The sequence below is a fragment of the Setaria viridis genome, chromosome 4 (genome assembly GCF_005286985.2).
Source record: "Setaria viridis chromosome 4, Setaria_viridis_v4.0, whole genome shotgun sequence".
Taxonomy (NCBI): Eukaryota; Viridiplantae; Streptophyta; class Magnoliopsida; order Poales; family Poaceae; genus Setaria; species Setaria viridis.
The window spans coordinates 17,992,722-18,008,055 of NC_048266.2; the positions used below are offsets into that span (position 1 = coordinate 17,992,722).

Consider the following 15,334-nt stretch of genomic DNA (forward strand, 5'->3'; position numbering starts at 1 on the left):
TTAACATAATTTTTATGAAAATTTAAGAATTATGGAAGTATGAAGTCGCATTACCTGTATTGCATTACCTGTATTTCTTCATTCGTCCCATTAAATTAAAATTAAAATTAACGTGTGTCCGCTGACGCGGAGGTGGGCACTAGACTGTCCGTTTTCCTGCCATCATGCAGGTGTTTCTGTTTCATGTTTGTGTGAGGCGAGGCACCTTTTTATACTTGCCGACTGCTACTTCAATCTGCCATATTCATTGCTCATAGACTTGATCAGTGATGTCCGTAGGACTGCGCCCTATGATTTTGAAGAATTAGGGGGTGTTTGGTTTTTCAGAAGCTCCTAAAATTCCTGTCGCATCGAATGTTTAGATACTAATTAGGAGTATTAAATATAGACTAATTACAAAACTAATTGCACAGATGGAGACTAATTTGCGAGACGAATCTATTAAGTCTATTTAGTCCATGATTTGACAATATGATGCTACAGTAAACATGTGCTAATGATGGATTAATTAGGCTTAATAGATTCATCTCGCGAATTAGCCTCCATCTGGGTAATTAGTTTTATAATTAGCTCATGTTTAATCTTATAATTAACCTCCGAATATTTAACGTGACATGAATTTAGTGCGGACTAAAGATACAAACGGCCCCTCAGTCATGCTATGCTATGCTATCTAGCTACATACCAACTGATACACTCCAAGCATGCCCCTCGCACGGATATGATGGCCAGTGAAGAGTTTAGTGACGTACATTGACGTCCATATTAACATTATATAATGTGAGATGCTCACTTCCCGTTTCACCAACTGTTTCCCCGTTACCAAACCTGATAACCCCATCAGGCATGCAAAGGAAACAGGGCCAACGACTGAAAGCGGATTGCGCACACCATTTCTTCTTCAGTCGTGGGCAAGAAAATGCAACACCTGCAGACCTGGTGTCTACACATTGGAATACCATCTGCAGCCCTTATTAGCACAAGGAAATACAACGGCTGACGACGGTTTCCTTATCTCACAATACAAACTGCTGATACCTACAAGCTCTCAGTAGAAACCACTTAATGTGCAGAAAGAAATACCTTAACTCTAGACTTCCTTAATAGGAAAATCGGAAAAACTGAAAAAAGAAGTGCAAAGCTACTACAAGCAGAAGATCGTGCCAAACATATGGTGCATCTTGCTGAAGAACTTGACAGGATGGTGGTGCCCCTGGTGGTGGGCGCGAGGTGGCGACTGCGGCTTCTGCTTCTTTCGGCGCCTCAGCTGGAAGAATTGCTGCATTATCTCCGAGCACTCGGCTGACAGCACACCACGCCTGATGGTTATCTTGGGATGGAAAGGGTGGATAGGCCCCGCGGCCTGGCTCTGGTTTGCTGAATCCAGAGTGCTTGTTTGTCCATCCCCAGGGAACAGCCTGCAAAACAAGTGTCAGAGCAGTTTTTTGGTTTTGTTTTGTTTTTTGAGTTTTCCAACCTCATCTTGATAAATGGAAATCAGGTCAACAAAAACAAATGAAAACCCTCTATATTTTTATTGGAACATCCTTGTATCCCTACTAGAGTGTCAAACTACAGGTCTCATCCAAATGTGAGAAACACCAATATCAATGTGTCAATTTGGTTCAAACATGGGCCATATAATATCAATGAACAGCTAAGCTAGTGTGTGGCGGTATCATTGACAAACCTGAAACTCTTCATAAACACTATTTAATGCACCTTACTTGAGCTTTTGTTTTACTAATGTATGTAATTGGTACTAAATTGCTAACAAAAGTAAGAAAAAATAGTTTTAACTCTCAATTCCTATTTATCAGTCTTTTAATTGGCTTCCATACTGTTGGCCCAAATGGATCTCTTTCTCATTCACTACTCCCACAAAGGGGTAGGGGTCTTTGGTGTACATATAGGCCAACCATGGGTAAGTGGCTTAGAAGCTTAAGTAAAGCATCCAAAAAGCATCAAAATGGCATCTAAGTAGGTAGAGTGCATATAGGCACACAGATAGATAAAACGCACACCCAACACACACATGACATATTCTATCAATCTCCCCCAAAGTCTTGCGTGTCTTGATCGGCAACTGGACCATCCCAATCCTAGAGCAGAGTTCTTGGAACTTGATCCTTCCAAGAGACTTGATAAGAAGGTCGGCGAGTTGATCCTTGGTGTTGATGTAGTTCGCCCTCACACTCCCTTCCTCCAAGTAGCCTCGGATGAAGTGGTACTTCACTCTGATGTGCTTGCTTCGCTCGTGGAAGATGGGATTCTTCACCAGAGCTAGAGCAAACTTGCTGTCCACCTTGAGCTCCACTGCTTCAGCATCCTTGCCAAGGAGATCGCCGAGCAGCCGAGCGAGCCAGAGAGCCTGAGTCGAAGCGGAAGAAGCAGCAATGTACTCGGCCTCACAGCTGGATAGGGCTACCACCTACTGCTTGACCGTCTGCCAGCTGACGAGGCACTTGCCAAGGAAGAAAACATCCCGCTCGTGCTCTTGCTGGTGTTGATGTCGCCGGCGTGGTCACTGTCACTGTAGCCGATGAAGTGTGCCGCCCCGGGACACCTCGAGTAGTGGAGGCCGTAGTCGAGAGTCCCCGCAACGTAGCGAAGGACCCTCTTGACGGCCTGCAGGTGCTCCATCGTCGATCGTTGCATGAACAACTGACGTAGCTGACGGAGAACGCCAAGTCCGACTATGTGTGGGCGAGGTAGCGAAGGCTCCCCACAAGCCACAGGTACTGTGTAGCATCCACCTCCTCAACCGTGTTGTTGCGGCTCAGCTTCAGCCTCCCCTCCATCGATGTGAGAGCTAGGTTGCAATCGGTGAGCCTACCCAGCTCAACAGCGCGCTTGGCGTAGGTGGTCTGTCGAAGTGTGATGCCGGAGTCGTCCTCGTGCACCTCGATCATCAGGTACAAAGAAAGAGGCCCCAAGTCACTCATATGGAAGGCGGCCTTCATCTCCTCCTTCAACGCTTCCACCTCCTCGTCCTTGGTGCCCGTGATCACCAGATCGTCGACGTAGACACCCACCAGCAGAGCATTGCCTCCATTGCCCCGCCAGTAGACGGCCGCCTCGTGCGGGCTTTGCTCGAAACCCATAGTCTTCAGGGTGGAATCCAGCTTGGCATTCTAAGCTCGTGGTGCCTGCAACAAGCCGTAGAGGGTGTTGCAGCACCTTGTCCTCCTTATCGGGGATGACGAATCCCGACGGCTGGTAGACGTAGACTTCCTCCTTCAAGTCGCCGTTGAGAAACGCCGACTTGACGTCCATGTGGTGGATGCGCCAGCCCTCCTAGGCTGCCAGCACGAGGAGCAGACGCACGGACTCCATCCGTGCAACAGGAGCAAAAGCGTCGTCGAAGTCAACTCCCTCCTGTGCACAAACCCACGTGCCACCAAGCAAGCCTTGTGCTTGACAATGGCACCAGTTTCATCCTTCTTCAGCTTGTACACCCACTTAAGGGTGATCGCGCGGTGACCGGGAGGAAGATCAGCCAGCTCCCAAGTCTGGTTCTTCTCAACAGCTTCCAACTCCAACTTCATCGCGGCGCACCATGCCGCGTGTCCCTCAGCCTCAGCGAAGGAGTGAGGCTCGCCATCGTCGTACGCGAGGTGCAGCTCCACCTCCATGTCGTGAGGCATCAGTCCTGGCACCGACTGGTCGCCGAGGATGTCCTCCACTGTGCAATACCTCAAAGGCTCGCCGTCGTGGTTTGCATCGACACGGTCCTCGTCGTGAGAGAGCGGAGTGGCGAACTCCATTGGGCGCGTAGCGTGGCCGGCTGTGGTGGTGGCAGTGGAGAGCTCGTCGCAGCCAGAGTAGTACTCGCCGGAGTCGGTGGAGACCCGGGAACTGGAGTAGGCACGCTCAGCAAAGAAGAGCTACCCACTCCCCCAGCTCCCTCGAAGTGGACGTAGTCGACGGTGAAGTCGTCGTATGTCGGAGTCGAGCCGTCATCCACCATCTTGCCCCATGCCCAAGCTCACCCTTCGTCGAGCACAACGTCACGCGCTGTGCGCACACGATGTGTCTCCAGGTCAAGGATGCGGTAGGTCTTCAACCCCTCCGCGTAGCCAATGAACACCCCTAGGGTGCTCCTGTCGTCGAGCTTGCCGACGTGGCCCAGCTCCTTGATGTAAGCGAGGCAACCGAAGACGCGGAGGTGGGCGACCGCCGGCTTGCGCCCATGCCAAGCCTTGTGTGGTGTCATGCCATTGAGAGTCTTGGTAGGCGAGCGATTGAGGATGTAGACGGCTGTTAGCACCGCCTCTGCCCCCAGAAGATGATCGGCATCATCCTCTGCTTGAGGAGGGCCCGGGCCATGGCCTCCACCATCTGGTTGTGCCGCTTGACGACACCGTTCTGCTACGGGGTTTACGACGCGGAGTAGCGGTGCTGGATCCCCTCGTCGGCGCAGTACGGCGCAAACTCAGTCGTCGTGAACTCGCCGCCGTTCTCGGTGCGCAGCGTCGTGAACTCGCCGCCGTTCTCGGTGCGCAGCACGCGCAGTTTGCGGCCACACTCGTTCTCCACAGCAGCTTGAATGTGCTTGATGGCGTCCACAGCAACTCCCTTGGTGTCGAGGAGGGCCACCCATATGTACCACGAGATATCGTCGACGAGTAGTAGGAAGTAGCTCCGTCCTCCAGGTGTAGCTGGCGACAGCGGCCCGCAGAGGTCGCCATGCACAAAGCTCGCCTTGCGAGGGAAGGAACGTCGCCTCTGCTTCGTCACGTCATAGGTGTCGCAGAGCTGCTCCACGTGGTCGACGCACGGCATGCCCCGCACCATCTCCTCAGTGTTGAGCCGCTTCAGGGCCTCGAAGTGGAGGTGCCCAAAGCGCTCGTGCCACCGCCAAGCCTCCTCATCGCGACGAGCAGCAAGGCAAACGCCACCTCTACGTAGAGGACGTAGAGGCGGTTGCTCCCTCTCTCCACCTTGGCGAGTAGGCGCTGTCATCGATCCCAGATCCGGAGCACTCTGCCGTCGATCTCCACGGCGAGCCACTCTCATCCAGCTGCCCAAGGCTGATGATCGAGTTTCTCAGTGCGGGGATGTAGAAGACTCCAGTGAGGAGTCGGTGCTCGCTAGTCTTGGAGACGAGAATGACGGAGCTGATGCTGTTGATGTCCACGGCCGAAGAGTCGCCGAACTTGACGGAGCCGTGTACGTCGACGTTCAGGTCGGAGAAGTACTCCCAGCACCCGGTCACGTGGTGCGTGGCACCACTGTCGAGGAACCAGCAGTCAATCTTGTCGGCGCTGGTACCATTGCCGAGGAAAACGTGTGTGCGTGGCTCGTCAAGGTGGAGGAGAGCCATTGCAGCCGATGCTGCTGGAAGTAGCTCGATGCTCCCGTGAGCCTGGAACAGAGCCGGCTCCTCCTCCTCCGCAACCTGCGCAACGTGGGCCTGCCGCGCCTCGGCTGACGACACTCCCTAGCCTAGTGGCCAGTCCTACCACAGTTGTGGCACTTGTCGTCTCATGTCGGCTTGCGCTCGCCGGCGGCACTGCCCTGGGCACCTCCTCGCGTCCCGCCCTCGGCGCCTCCTCGCGCCTTGGGCACCTTGCGCGGCTTGCCGCGCCTGCGGCAGCCTATCGAGGAAGAAGGCTGCCTTCTTCCTCTCCCTCTGGCGGGCGATCCACTGCTCCTCAGTGAGGTGGAGCTTGCAACCGATGGTGACGGGCCCGCCAGACGTCATCTCCTCACGAACCTCGAATGCCTTGAGTCGCCCCGTCAGCTCGTCGATCGACAATGTCGAGAGGTCGAGCAGCGTCTCGATGGAGATAGCGAGCTGCGAGTACTTCTTCTGGATGACGCGCAGGAACTTCACCACGGCTTTCTCCTCGTTGATCTCATCGTCGTCGTACCACTCCAACCGCTGCATCAAGCTGGAGAGGCGAAGGGCGAAGTCGTCGACATCCTCGCCCGGCTCAAAAGCTAGACAATCCCACTCCTGCCGAAGCTTCTGCAGAGTGGACTAGCGGGCGTGGTCGCTAGCAACTTGGGCAGCAGCGATAGCGTCCCGGCAGCCTTAGCGGTCCTCTTCCCCGAGAGGTTCACCGCCATCTCCATCAGGACCGCGGCGAGTAACGCCTCGAGCGCTTGCCGATCCTCGTGGCTGTCAACGTCGCCGTGCCGGACTGCGTCCCACATCTCCCGCACTTGGAGCTTCACCTTCATCACCGAGGACCACTCCATGTAGTTGGTCTTCGTCAATATCGACCACTGCGTGCTGTCGACAAACTCTCGGATGATGGTCTTCACGACCCTCGGGGGTCGGTGCCCGGAGTCGAGGTCAAAGTCGTAGTTGGAGTTGAGGCCCAAGGATGCCCGCCGTCCGCACCTCGACGCAGGTCCTGGACCCACCGGTCCACCCCCGCGTTCCACCGCCGATCCGTCTCCTCCGACTCGGAACTGTCGCCGTGCGCATCGGCACCGGCGCCCTCACCGCACGCCTCAACTCCATCTCGTCACGACGCGCCATCTCGCGCGTCACCTCCACCTCCTCGCGTAGCCGGTCCGCCTCCAGACACCACTGCGTGGCGGCCACCGCTGCCGCCTGTGCCTCCTCCATGGCTAGGCGGGCTGCCTCAGCTGCTCGCACCGCCGCAACCTCCACAGCCGCCGCGCGTGCTGCCCGAGCTACAGCCGCCACTCGCGCCTCGGCGTCGCGCAGCCGTGCTGCCTCCGCCGCTGCTCCTCGACCGCCGCCGCCTCCTCGGCGGCCGCGCTGCGGTGCCGCCCACTCGTCGTGGCCGAGTGGTGGGAGGAAGAAGCCCGTGAGGCTCGCGAGTGGGCCGGGAAGCGAGTCGGGCGCACTAGTAGCGCGCCGGCCGCGCACACCGCGTCGTCCGCGGGCGCCGCGCCGATCGCCAAAGCCACGCCAGCTGCCTGACCAGCACCACCCACGCCTCCTGCCGTCCGCTAGAGCCTGCCATGTCAAGGGAAAATGTCGGGGAAGAAGAATGCTTTGAACGAGTGCCTGAAACCTCTACTCGCGGCCGCCCACGCGCTGCTGCCCCTGGCCGTCGCGCGCTGGCTGCTGCCCCTGGCCGAGCACCGCCTACTGGTCGCCCACGCACTACCGCCTGCTCCACGCTGCCCCACCGCCTGAGCCACGCCCGAATCGCGCCGCCGCCCGAGGGAACCCGCCGGATCCGGGCTGTAGGGTGGTGGAGGAGACCAACCGCCCGCCAGATCTGGGCTGGGGAGGTGCGCCGCCGCCGCCGGAGGTGGGCCCGCTGGGGTATGGATGAGCACGGGAGTGTTTCAGGTAGAAACCAGAGGAGCACGAGAGAGGGGGGGTAGGTGAGAAAGATAGGCTCTAGATACCAATTGTTGGCCCAAATGGATCTCTTTCTCAATCACTACTCCCACAAAGGGGTCTTTGGGGTACATATAGGCCAACCATTGGTAGGTGGCTTAGAAGCTAGGGTCTTTGGGGTACATATAGGCCAACCATGGGTAGGTGGCTTAGAAGCTAAGTAAAACATCAAAATAGCATCTAAGTAGGTAAAGTGCACATAGGCACACAGATAGATAAAACGCACATCCAACAAATACATGACTTATTCTATCACATACATGCTACCTAACAAAACTTTGATCAGTCTTTTACAGAGATTTAGGCCCTGTTTGGATGATGCAGTTTTCAGAAACCATAGTATTGAAAAACTAAAGTTTTAAAACCAGAACCATGTAATACCATAGCATTCTCAAACCAGAGTTTTTCTGAGTTTTAGGGAAACCATTATGTGTTTGGAAGTTGTAGTATTTTTGGCAGTATCTCGTCATTCTATAAAATGTATCTTAGAATATTTCAGCAAATAAAAAGATGCTTGATGCTTATAAAGATGGCCAGCATGGTTCTAGCTGCATATGCATTGCCTGTTTAAGCGTTGTGAGCTAATAAGGTTCATTATCTAAATGACAGTATACTTTATTCATATGTACCGATCTAAAGATATCAGACGTATCATACTATCATTTATGTCTGATCAAACTTAATTGTGGATGCTAGTTTTGCCATATTTTCCTTTTAGATCGGATCTTCAAATCACTTCATTATCATTATCACCAATCAAATTGACCTTCATATCTCTAGGTACATGACAGTCCATGACAGAAAATCGAGCTCTTGAGACCCGTTTCGGTGGAGCCAAGGTAAACACAGACACCGCGGTGCCTGGCGCCAACTCTGGCCATCCCTAATCTTATTGCCATGGAAGCACAGTGCAATGGAGAAGAAGAAGATTGGCACAGATGAAAGTTTTGGTTCTGCAAAGGCTTAGGAGATACTAGGGTGGGGAAAAAACAGTCAAAGAAAAAAGCGTGCGATAAAAGGAGCAGTGGATCACGAGCATGATCTAGAAAAATGAGGGTCAGGGTGGAGTTTCCAAAACTCTAAAAAAAACTGTTGTTTTAGTAATACTGTAGTTTTAAAAACTACAACAATTGTTGCATCCAAACACCTCCTTTCTTTCCAATGCCTACGTATTTTATAAAGCCATGGTATTTTTACAAAACTCTAAAAATAATTTGTATCCAAACAGGGCCTTAAGTGAGTAAAAGCTAACCTTTGTTGTCGCAGATGGCTAATTGTTGTTGAAAAAGGAAGAGGCGATTGTCTCCTTTCAACTAGGACACTAGGTCTGTTATTGGCCTGGCCTCTTGGTTGCAGTCAGCATATACAGCATGCAATAGCAGCCTCTGTTATTGGCCAGGCCTCTTGGTTGCAGCATGCAATAACGGCCATGCCCATGACCAGGCCCTATATCTAATTTCTGCAGTGACCTAACTAGTTTTCCCCATGACATCCACTGTTCTGTTGTTGCTTGACATCAGTGTATGGTTGGTTGGATTTACCTTGGTTCCCACACAAGATTTGAAATGTCTTATATTGATATTTTTTATCTGGGGTGTTGGATATATGCACTGGCAGTGAATAAGCAAGAAAAGGAGGTATCTGATGATGATTGCTTTCTGGGTATTGTCATTCAAAGTTGAATTTAAAGCATCGAAACTCACATGTATAACTATGCCATTATTTGCATATTAGAATCCTATTGATGCTCTTATCCTATGACAGTGTTCTTATTGTTTTCCATAAAATACTTTTTTGATAGTTTTCTATTCCAAACAAATACACATGTCATATGGTGCATTCTGCATTGCTTCAACCATATTACCTCCCATATATCTGCAGCCCTCTGCGCTTCAAGTATGAAAACTCCAAAGATAAAAGATTCTAAGCTACAAAAATGGATTGGTATGAAATTTCATTGTAGTATATGCCATACCTAACCCAGCTGCCATCGGCTCCGAGAAGCTTGTTTGGAGCACCCCATACTACAGTGTCGATTCTAGCTTGAAGAATAGCTCCAGCACACATGGCACAAGGTTCCAGTGTCACATAAAGTGTTGTGTCCTGCAATACTTCTGATTAGGAGATTCCCAACATTGCAAATTTATACACACATAAATGTATAAAAGGATTCATAAATTGCTGTGTATTCACGGTCTGAAAGCTTTGCATTTAAAAATGGATTTTCATTTCAAAAATCTCAAAAAGAAAGATTTTTGCGCTGTTCTTGTTAATGTTGGTGGTGAAGAAGAATGAAGGCTGAGAAATGAATGTATTCCACCAGCCCCCTAGACACAAATATATGATACAAAAGGGAAGACTCTGGAACAAGGTGGGGAACACAAAAGACACAAAGCTACAACACTCTAGACCTATCTACAGTTTAACACTTGTGGAAGCTGAAAAGCAATAATCCTTGTGATTTCAAATTTTAAAATAATGTGAATGAAACACATATTTAGCAAAGCCTAGGGACATGATAAGCCCGGATGTGTGAACTAATAACTAGAGCATGTAAGCATTTACGTATTGTCAATTAGATGGCTATCCATCTCAAGTGGCATAACCAGTTTGAGATGACATCTCCAGGACAGATAAAGATATTATATAAAAGAGAAAGGATTCAACATGAGGGGATTTTTTAATGCTTCTACAGGTCATAAAACAGAAAGCTATGGATGTGAAATATTACTGCCAAGCGCCATGTCTTGAGTTTGTTAGAAGCTTCTCTTATACAAACAATTTCAGCATGTGCAGTTGAATCCCTGAGATCTTCAACTCTGGAAACAAGGAGGGCACAGAACAGTTAGCAAAATGAATATTTCAATTTTGTAGCCTATGCTTAGCTATCTAATATATATGATACTATTACTTACAGGTTACATCCACGAGCAATAATTTCGCCATTTTGTACTAGCACTGCTCCAACAGGTACCTCCCAAATATCTGCAGCTCTCTGGGCTTCAAGTAAAGCTTCCCTCATGAATAACTCATCAGCTTTTCTCTGCTCAGCGTCACGCTGGTATGCTTCCTCCCATTCATCAAATGTCTCCTTCAATACCTGTTTATTTCTTTGAAACATCCTCCTCTTCAATTCCGCATCTTTTCCCCCTGTTTTAATAATTTCCGGAGCCTCTTGCACAACATTCTTCTCTTCAAACCTTATACCTCCCACACGTACTGCTGGTGGTTCAAGGATGCCAGTTGAGGTACTTTCATGTGGCATTGCAGCTTGCGTTTGAGGGTGACGGTAAGGAGTTATAGCACCTGAAGGATCATTCATCCAATCAGCTCCATCACCACTGCGACCAGCTTCTGTTGCACTAATGGCCACAGAAGAGCTGTCAGCCAACATTCCTTTACCAGTATTAAACTCACCAGAATCCTTTGCCGTGATACTGGATGAAGTAGCAGTTTTATGTTCTGGTAAATGTCCTATCGTGACATCTACCAAAGTTGGCATGCTATCATCTCTGGTATTTCTTTTGGGTGATTCGCCCACATCAGATTGTTTTATTCTCTCCCTTGATATATGTAGATCATCCTTAGAACTTCTAGCCAACAAGTCTCCCTCAGATCTACCTAATTGAGGTTCAATAACAGTTTCTGATATTTGCAAACCCTGTGTACTAGAGTTAAAATATCCCTCCTCTGACGTTGAAGCCACTCCAGGTTCTGATTCTCCACTGTGCGACTTTATCAACTGCTGATCTTTTGTTTTAATTTTCTTCCTTGTGCCATCATTATCACGTTCCTGACTAGAAAGCCAACCCTCTGTACTCTGAGAATTACTGGATGAACTTTTCTTAACTGATTTGTCACTAGAATCAGGAGAGTCACCACGTTGAATCCAACCAAGACGGATTATGTCAGCAACATAAGCCCAGAGTGACTTGTGAACTTTTCTAGCAAGAGCAGATTCATTTTTGGGTGTCTGGGAGGCTGAATTAGTAGCTCCATCAGCTGATGAACCTTCCTCTTTGTCAGCCGTCTTGAAGGTCTCTTGAGAAGAAGTACTATGGACATCCCACATCTCATCAGCTGGCCCCTTCATCCTAGACCTTGATGAAGACCGTGTTGTACCTTCCACCATGGATTTCTCATTTTTCTTTGTTGAAGTAGTCTCTGCATCTGAGACTCCCTTTTGAAGCTCATCAACAAAACGTCCAACATGAAAGGTAGATGCTTTCTCTAATCGAGCAGCTGATTCTAGCATGCTTTCCTTGACAGGCTGTCCGGCACTTGAACTACTTGGCATAATACTTCCTGCAGTAGTTTCACTTCTTACTTCTTGCTCATTGCTTCCCATTATTGCTGCTCCTTGTGCCATATCCACATTAACCATAGATGATCCCTCTTCAGTGCTCTCTAACAGCAAACCAGTAGTGTCTTTGTCATCAGAGATCCTGCTGGTGTCTGCCTGCTGCCAGATCAAATCCATGTTCTGATGTGTATCTTCTGATCTTACCATCCTATATCTTGAGTCATGAGAGGATTCAGAAAATTTGCTTCCCATTTCATCATTCCTTTCTGTACTTGAAACTTGTATAATTTGCCAATCATTCTTTCCTTGTTTCTCCCTTGGCCAATGTGCAGCTGATGTCCTATGAACTTGATTGCCATTTCTAGTCACAAGACCTTGTGAACTGCTGACAACTGTAGCATCACTAGCATGGATGTTAGAATGATCAATTTGTTCTCTCATACTGCCAATTGTATTTACAGCTGAAGTCGCCTGAAACTGATCATCGAGATGACTGCCCGAAGTGCTAGCTACAACAACATTACTAGCATTGCCAATATTAAGTTCAACTTGTTCTTGACTTTTCTTTGTGTTGTCAGCAATATTAGCGGATGACGATGAGTGAAACTGATCGTACAGTCCAGTCTCGAGATGACTTTGTGAACCCCTAACCATGGCACTATTACTAGCAGAGATCTTATTTTGGTATACTTCCTTTTCCTGGCTCCTTGTGCTATTAATGAAGCTCATATTCGAAGTTGAGTTCACATCTGATTTAGTTTCCGAGTGACTTTGTGAACTTCTAGACGTGGAAGTATCACTCGCACGAATCTTCGAAACATCAACCTGTGTAATATTCTGCATATCTATATCTGTTTCATGTATTATTTGCTGGTTCACAATCCTCTTCTTATCTCTTGTAACATGAATTATATTCTGTAAGGAAGTAGACCTGTCATCAATATCTGTCTGGTTTACTTCATCATAATTTCTCTGGGAGTGAGAGGCCCTGCTGACATTGTGAGTGCTATCCGTTGTTACATTTATGAGGTTCTCTGAGTGTTTACTTGATTCAGTGAGTGAGACCAGGTTCTGGTTCACCTCATTGTGCTGATCAACTTGTCTTCTACTGTCGCTAACCATATTCGCAGAATTTTGAACAGAAGAAGACATATTCTCAATATAGTTTCTTCTATCTTCCTGATGATAATTCTGTGATCTCGAACCACGTTCAGTGCGGTTATCTTGCACTTCTGATATATCCATTATCTTCTGTGAGCTCTTCCTTGATTCATCCTTATGTACTGCAGCTTGCTGATCTACATTGCTACTGTGCTTCAAAATGGATGCTTTCTTTGAACTGGATGTCAATTTAGTATCATCCTCAGTTATAACCTTGACATCTTGCATACTTGTCCTAGCATCTGTTATCCTGACAAACCGTGCATCATCATAATCATGCGTATCTCTCTCATCATTTGACCAACCCACTGAATGACGTCGCTTTCTCTCTTCAGATGTCTGCTCAGTTCGTTGGTCTACATTGTCATGCCACCTCACCCTTGATGATGAATTCTCCTCATGCCTTGCACGTCTTGCATCAACTGTGCTCCTCGAACTTGAAGCCCTCTTTGAATCATCCTCATGGAATGAAGATGCTCTTGCAGACTTCTGAGATCGCCCCCCAGAGTAGTACCTTCGCTCAGCAAGGTCTTGCTCATCATAATCAATCTCTTCGTTGTTCCGACGACGTGATCTCAAGAGTGAGATATCCTCTCTATCTGTATCTTCACTTCTCTCGTGCCGCGAAACATATCTGTGATCATCATTACTAAGGCGCCTCCCTTCTCTCCTCAAATCAACCTTATCATCAATCTTAAAATCCCTACTCTCGCTTCTCTGATCAAATCTCTGTACATCCTCAGCATGCCGATCAGCCCTCCTGACATCAACCATATCATCAGAGTCGAAGCCTCTCCTCTCTCTTCTCCGGTCATATTCCCTTCCATCACCACGATACCTTCTTGTTTCAACGGTCCTCGTGTCTACTGCATCATCAAAGTCAAAATCCCTCTTATCTCTCCCTTCCCATCTCCGCCTCCGCCGCTTCAAGTCAAGGTCATCCTCATCATCATGGTACTCCCTCTGCTGCTGCCTTCTCCGGTCAGAATCCCTGAAACTGCGCCGGTCCTCATCCACATCCCTCCTCTCCCTCCGCTGGCCACTGTATGCGTCCTCACCACTGTAATAGCTTTCGAGGCCCTTTCTCCGACCGCAGTCCCTACATCGACAAATGTCGTCGTCATCGTTGTCGTCATCTTTCCATCTCCTCCTAACTAAACTCACAACCTCCAACTGATCATGATCACAGTCATCTTCGTCCTCCCAATCATCATGGCATTCCGTCAAACACCTCCTGCGCGGCCACTCGCCCCCCTCGTACTCCCACACCTCCTGCCGCACCGCCCTCCCTACCAACCTCGGCGCATCCCGCCGGCCACAGCCAGCTCGAAGCAACCTCCCACCCACGGAGCCACTGCAACGACACCTAGCCGCCTCCAATCGCCGGCAAACCGTCCCAAGATCCGGCCTCCCAGCGCCGCGGCCGCAGCACCGGCACCCGCACGACTCTACCTGCCATGAAACTTGCCCAGCCACAGTCCTACCGCAGCCGCCATCGCAGCAGCAGCGTGCGGACGCTCTCCGGCGGCAGCATCGGGACGGATGCGGGTGCGTCGGCGGCGGGGTACGGAGCCGCGCGGAGAGGAGCAGGAGGTGGGCCGAGTGGCGGAGCAGGTAGCCGTCGAGCAGGAAGCGTGGGGTGAGGTACGGGCTCTGCTGGAGGAGCTCGTGGTGGTGGCGGCGGCGGCGGTGCTCGTCGGCGTCGTCGCGGTGGCAGTGATGCGAGGGAAGGTAGGAGTAGGAATAGGAGGAATGGGCTTGCAAGGATGGCTTCGCGGCCCTCAGCGCGAAGGCGGCGGCAGAGTAGGAGTTGTACATGGCGGCGGAAAGGGGGTTCGCGGCGGCCGCCGGCAGTGGCCTGGTGCTTCCGGCGACCGCCGGAGAGTAGCGGAGCGGGTTTGGGTGGGATGCAGATGGAAGTGTGTGTGCCGTGTGGGAGAGCTGCGGGATTGTCCGTGACGTGGCGCCGTGGGGCCCTGGGGTGGCGTGCACTTGCCGTTGGCATGTCTCCCTGTCGTCAAATCTGAAATTCATGGATTTCATCAATTGTACAGATAAACTGAGCGGCCACTTGCTAGACTATCGCGCTCGAGTTCGAGCGAGTGATCATCGTGCTCGTGTAGGCTGAGATTAAAAAAAACAGATTTACTGCTCCCGTTGAAATCTTGCTTATTCATCGATCACGTAAAGAACGTACCGAATACGCTGTTTTAATTTAAATTTCGGTAAATCCTAGATTGATTCTGCATGCGTAAGAACCTCGGAATCTACGGAGAAAAGGGATATTGCGGCTGTACGAGCCTTCCTGCGATTGATTTCAATTACCTTTGAAACACATTTCTTTGGTCAAATAGCGGTGTTCCATTTTGAGGTATATATTTTAAACAAACAACTTTGATTTTTTTTTGTGTGTTCCTAGTTGTGAACTTATACCTATGTAGTCCACACAAATGTCTTATTGCTACTTTTGCTGGACATACATAGATGTTTGGGTGCATAATATCGATAAGACTAGATATAGAATAAGGAAAGGCAAC

The 15,334-nt window shown here is 49.7% G+C and overlaps 1 protein-coding gene across 1 annotated transcript; it reads right to left on the minus strand.

Annotated features, from left to right (window-relative positions):
- Positions 1–881: 881 nt before the first annotated feature.
- On the minus strand, positions 882–14,846 carry LOC117853847 (uncharacterized). The gene is made up of 4 exons (XM_034736130.2): positions 10,249–14,846; positions 10,065–10,152; positions 9,309–9,436; positions 882–1,418 (listed from the first exon to the last, which is right to left on the minus strand). The coding sequence occupies exons 1-4, from the start codon at positions 14,838–14,840 to the stop codon at positions 1,145–1,147; spliced, it is 5,082 nt and encodes a 1,693-aa protein (XP_034592021.1). The 5' UTR covers positions 14,841–14,846; the 3' UTR covers positions 882–1,144.
- Between the last annotated feature and the right edge of the window lie 488 nt (positions 14,847–15,334).

Excerpts from the sequence above, each read along its gene's own strand:
- LOC117853847 (XM_034736130.2), bottom strand. The coding sequence starts at position 14,840 with ATGAAATCCATGAATTTCAGATTTGACGACAGGGAGACATGCCAACGG. Across the intron at positions 10,153-10,248 it reads ATTGCTCGTGGATGTAACCT|AGTTGAAGATCTCAGGGATT; the intron begins GTAAGTAATAGT and ends CCTTGTTTCCAG. Across the intron at positions 1,419-9,308 it reads GCCGATGGCAGCTGGGTTAG|GCTGTTCCCTGGGGATGGAC; the intron begins GTATGGCATATA and ends CTTGTTTTGCAG.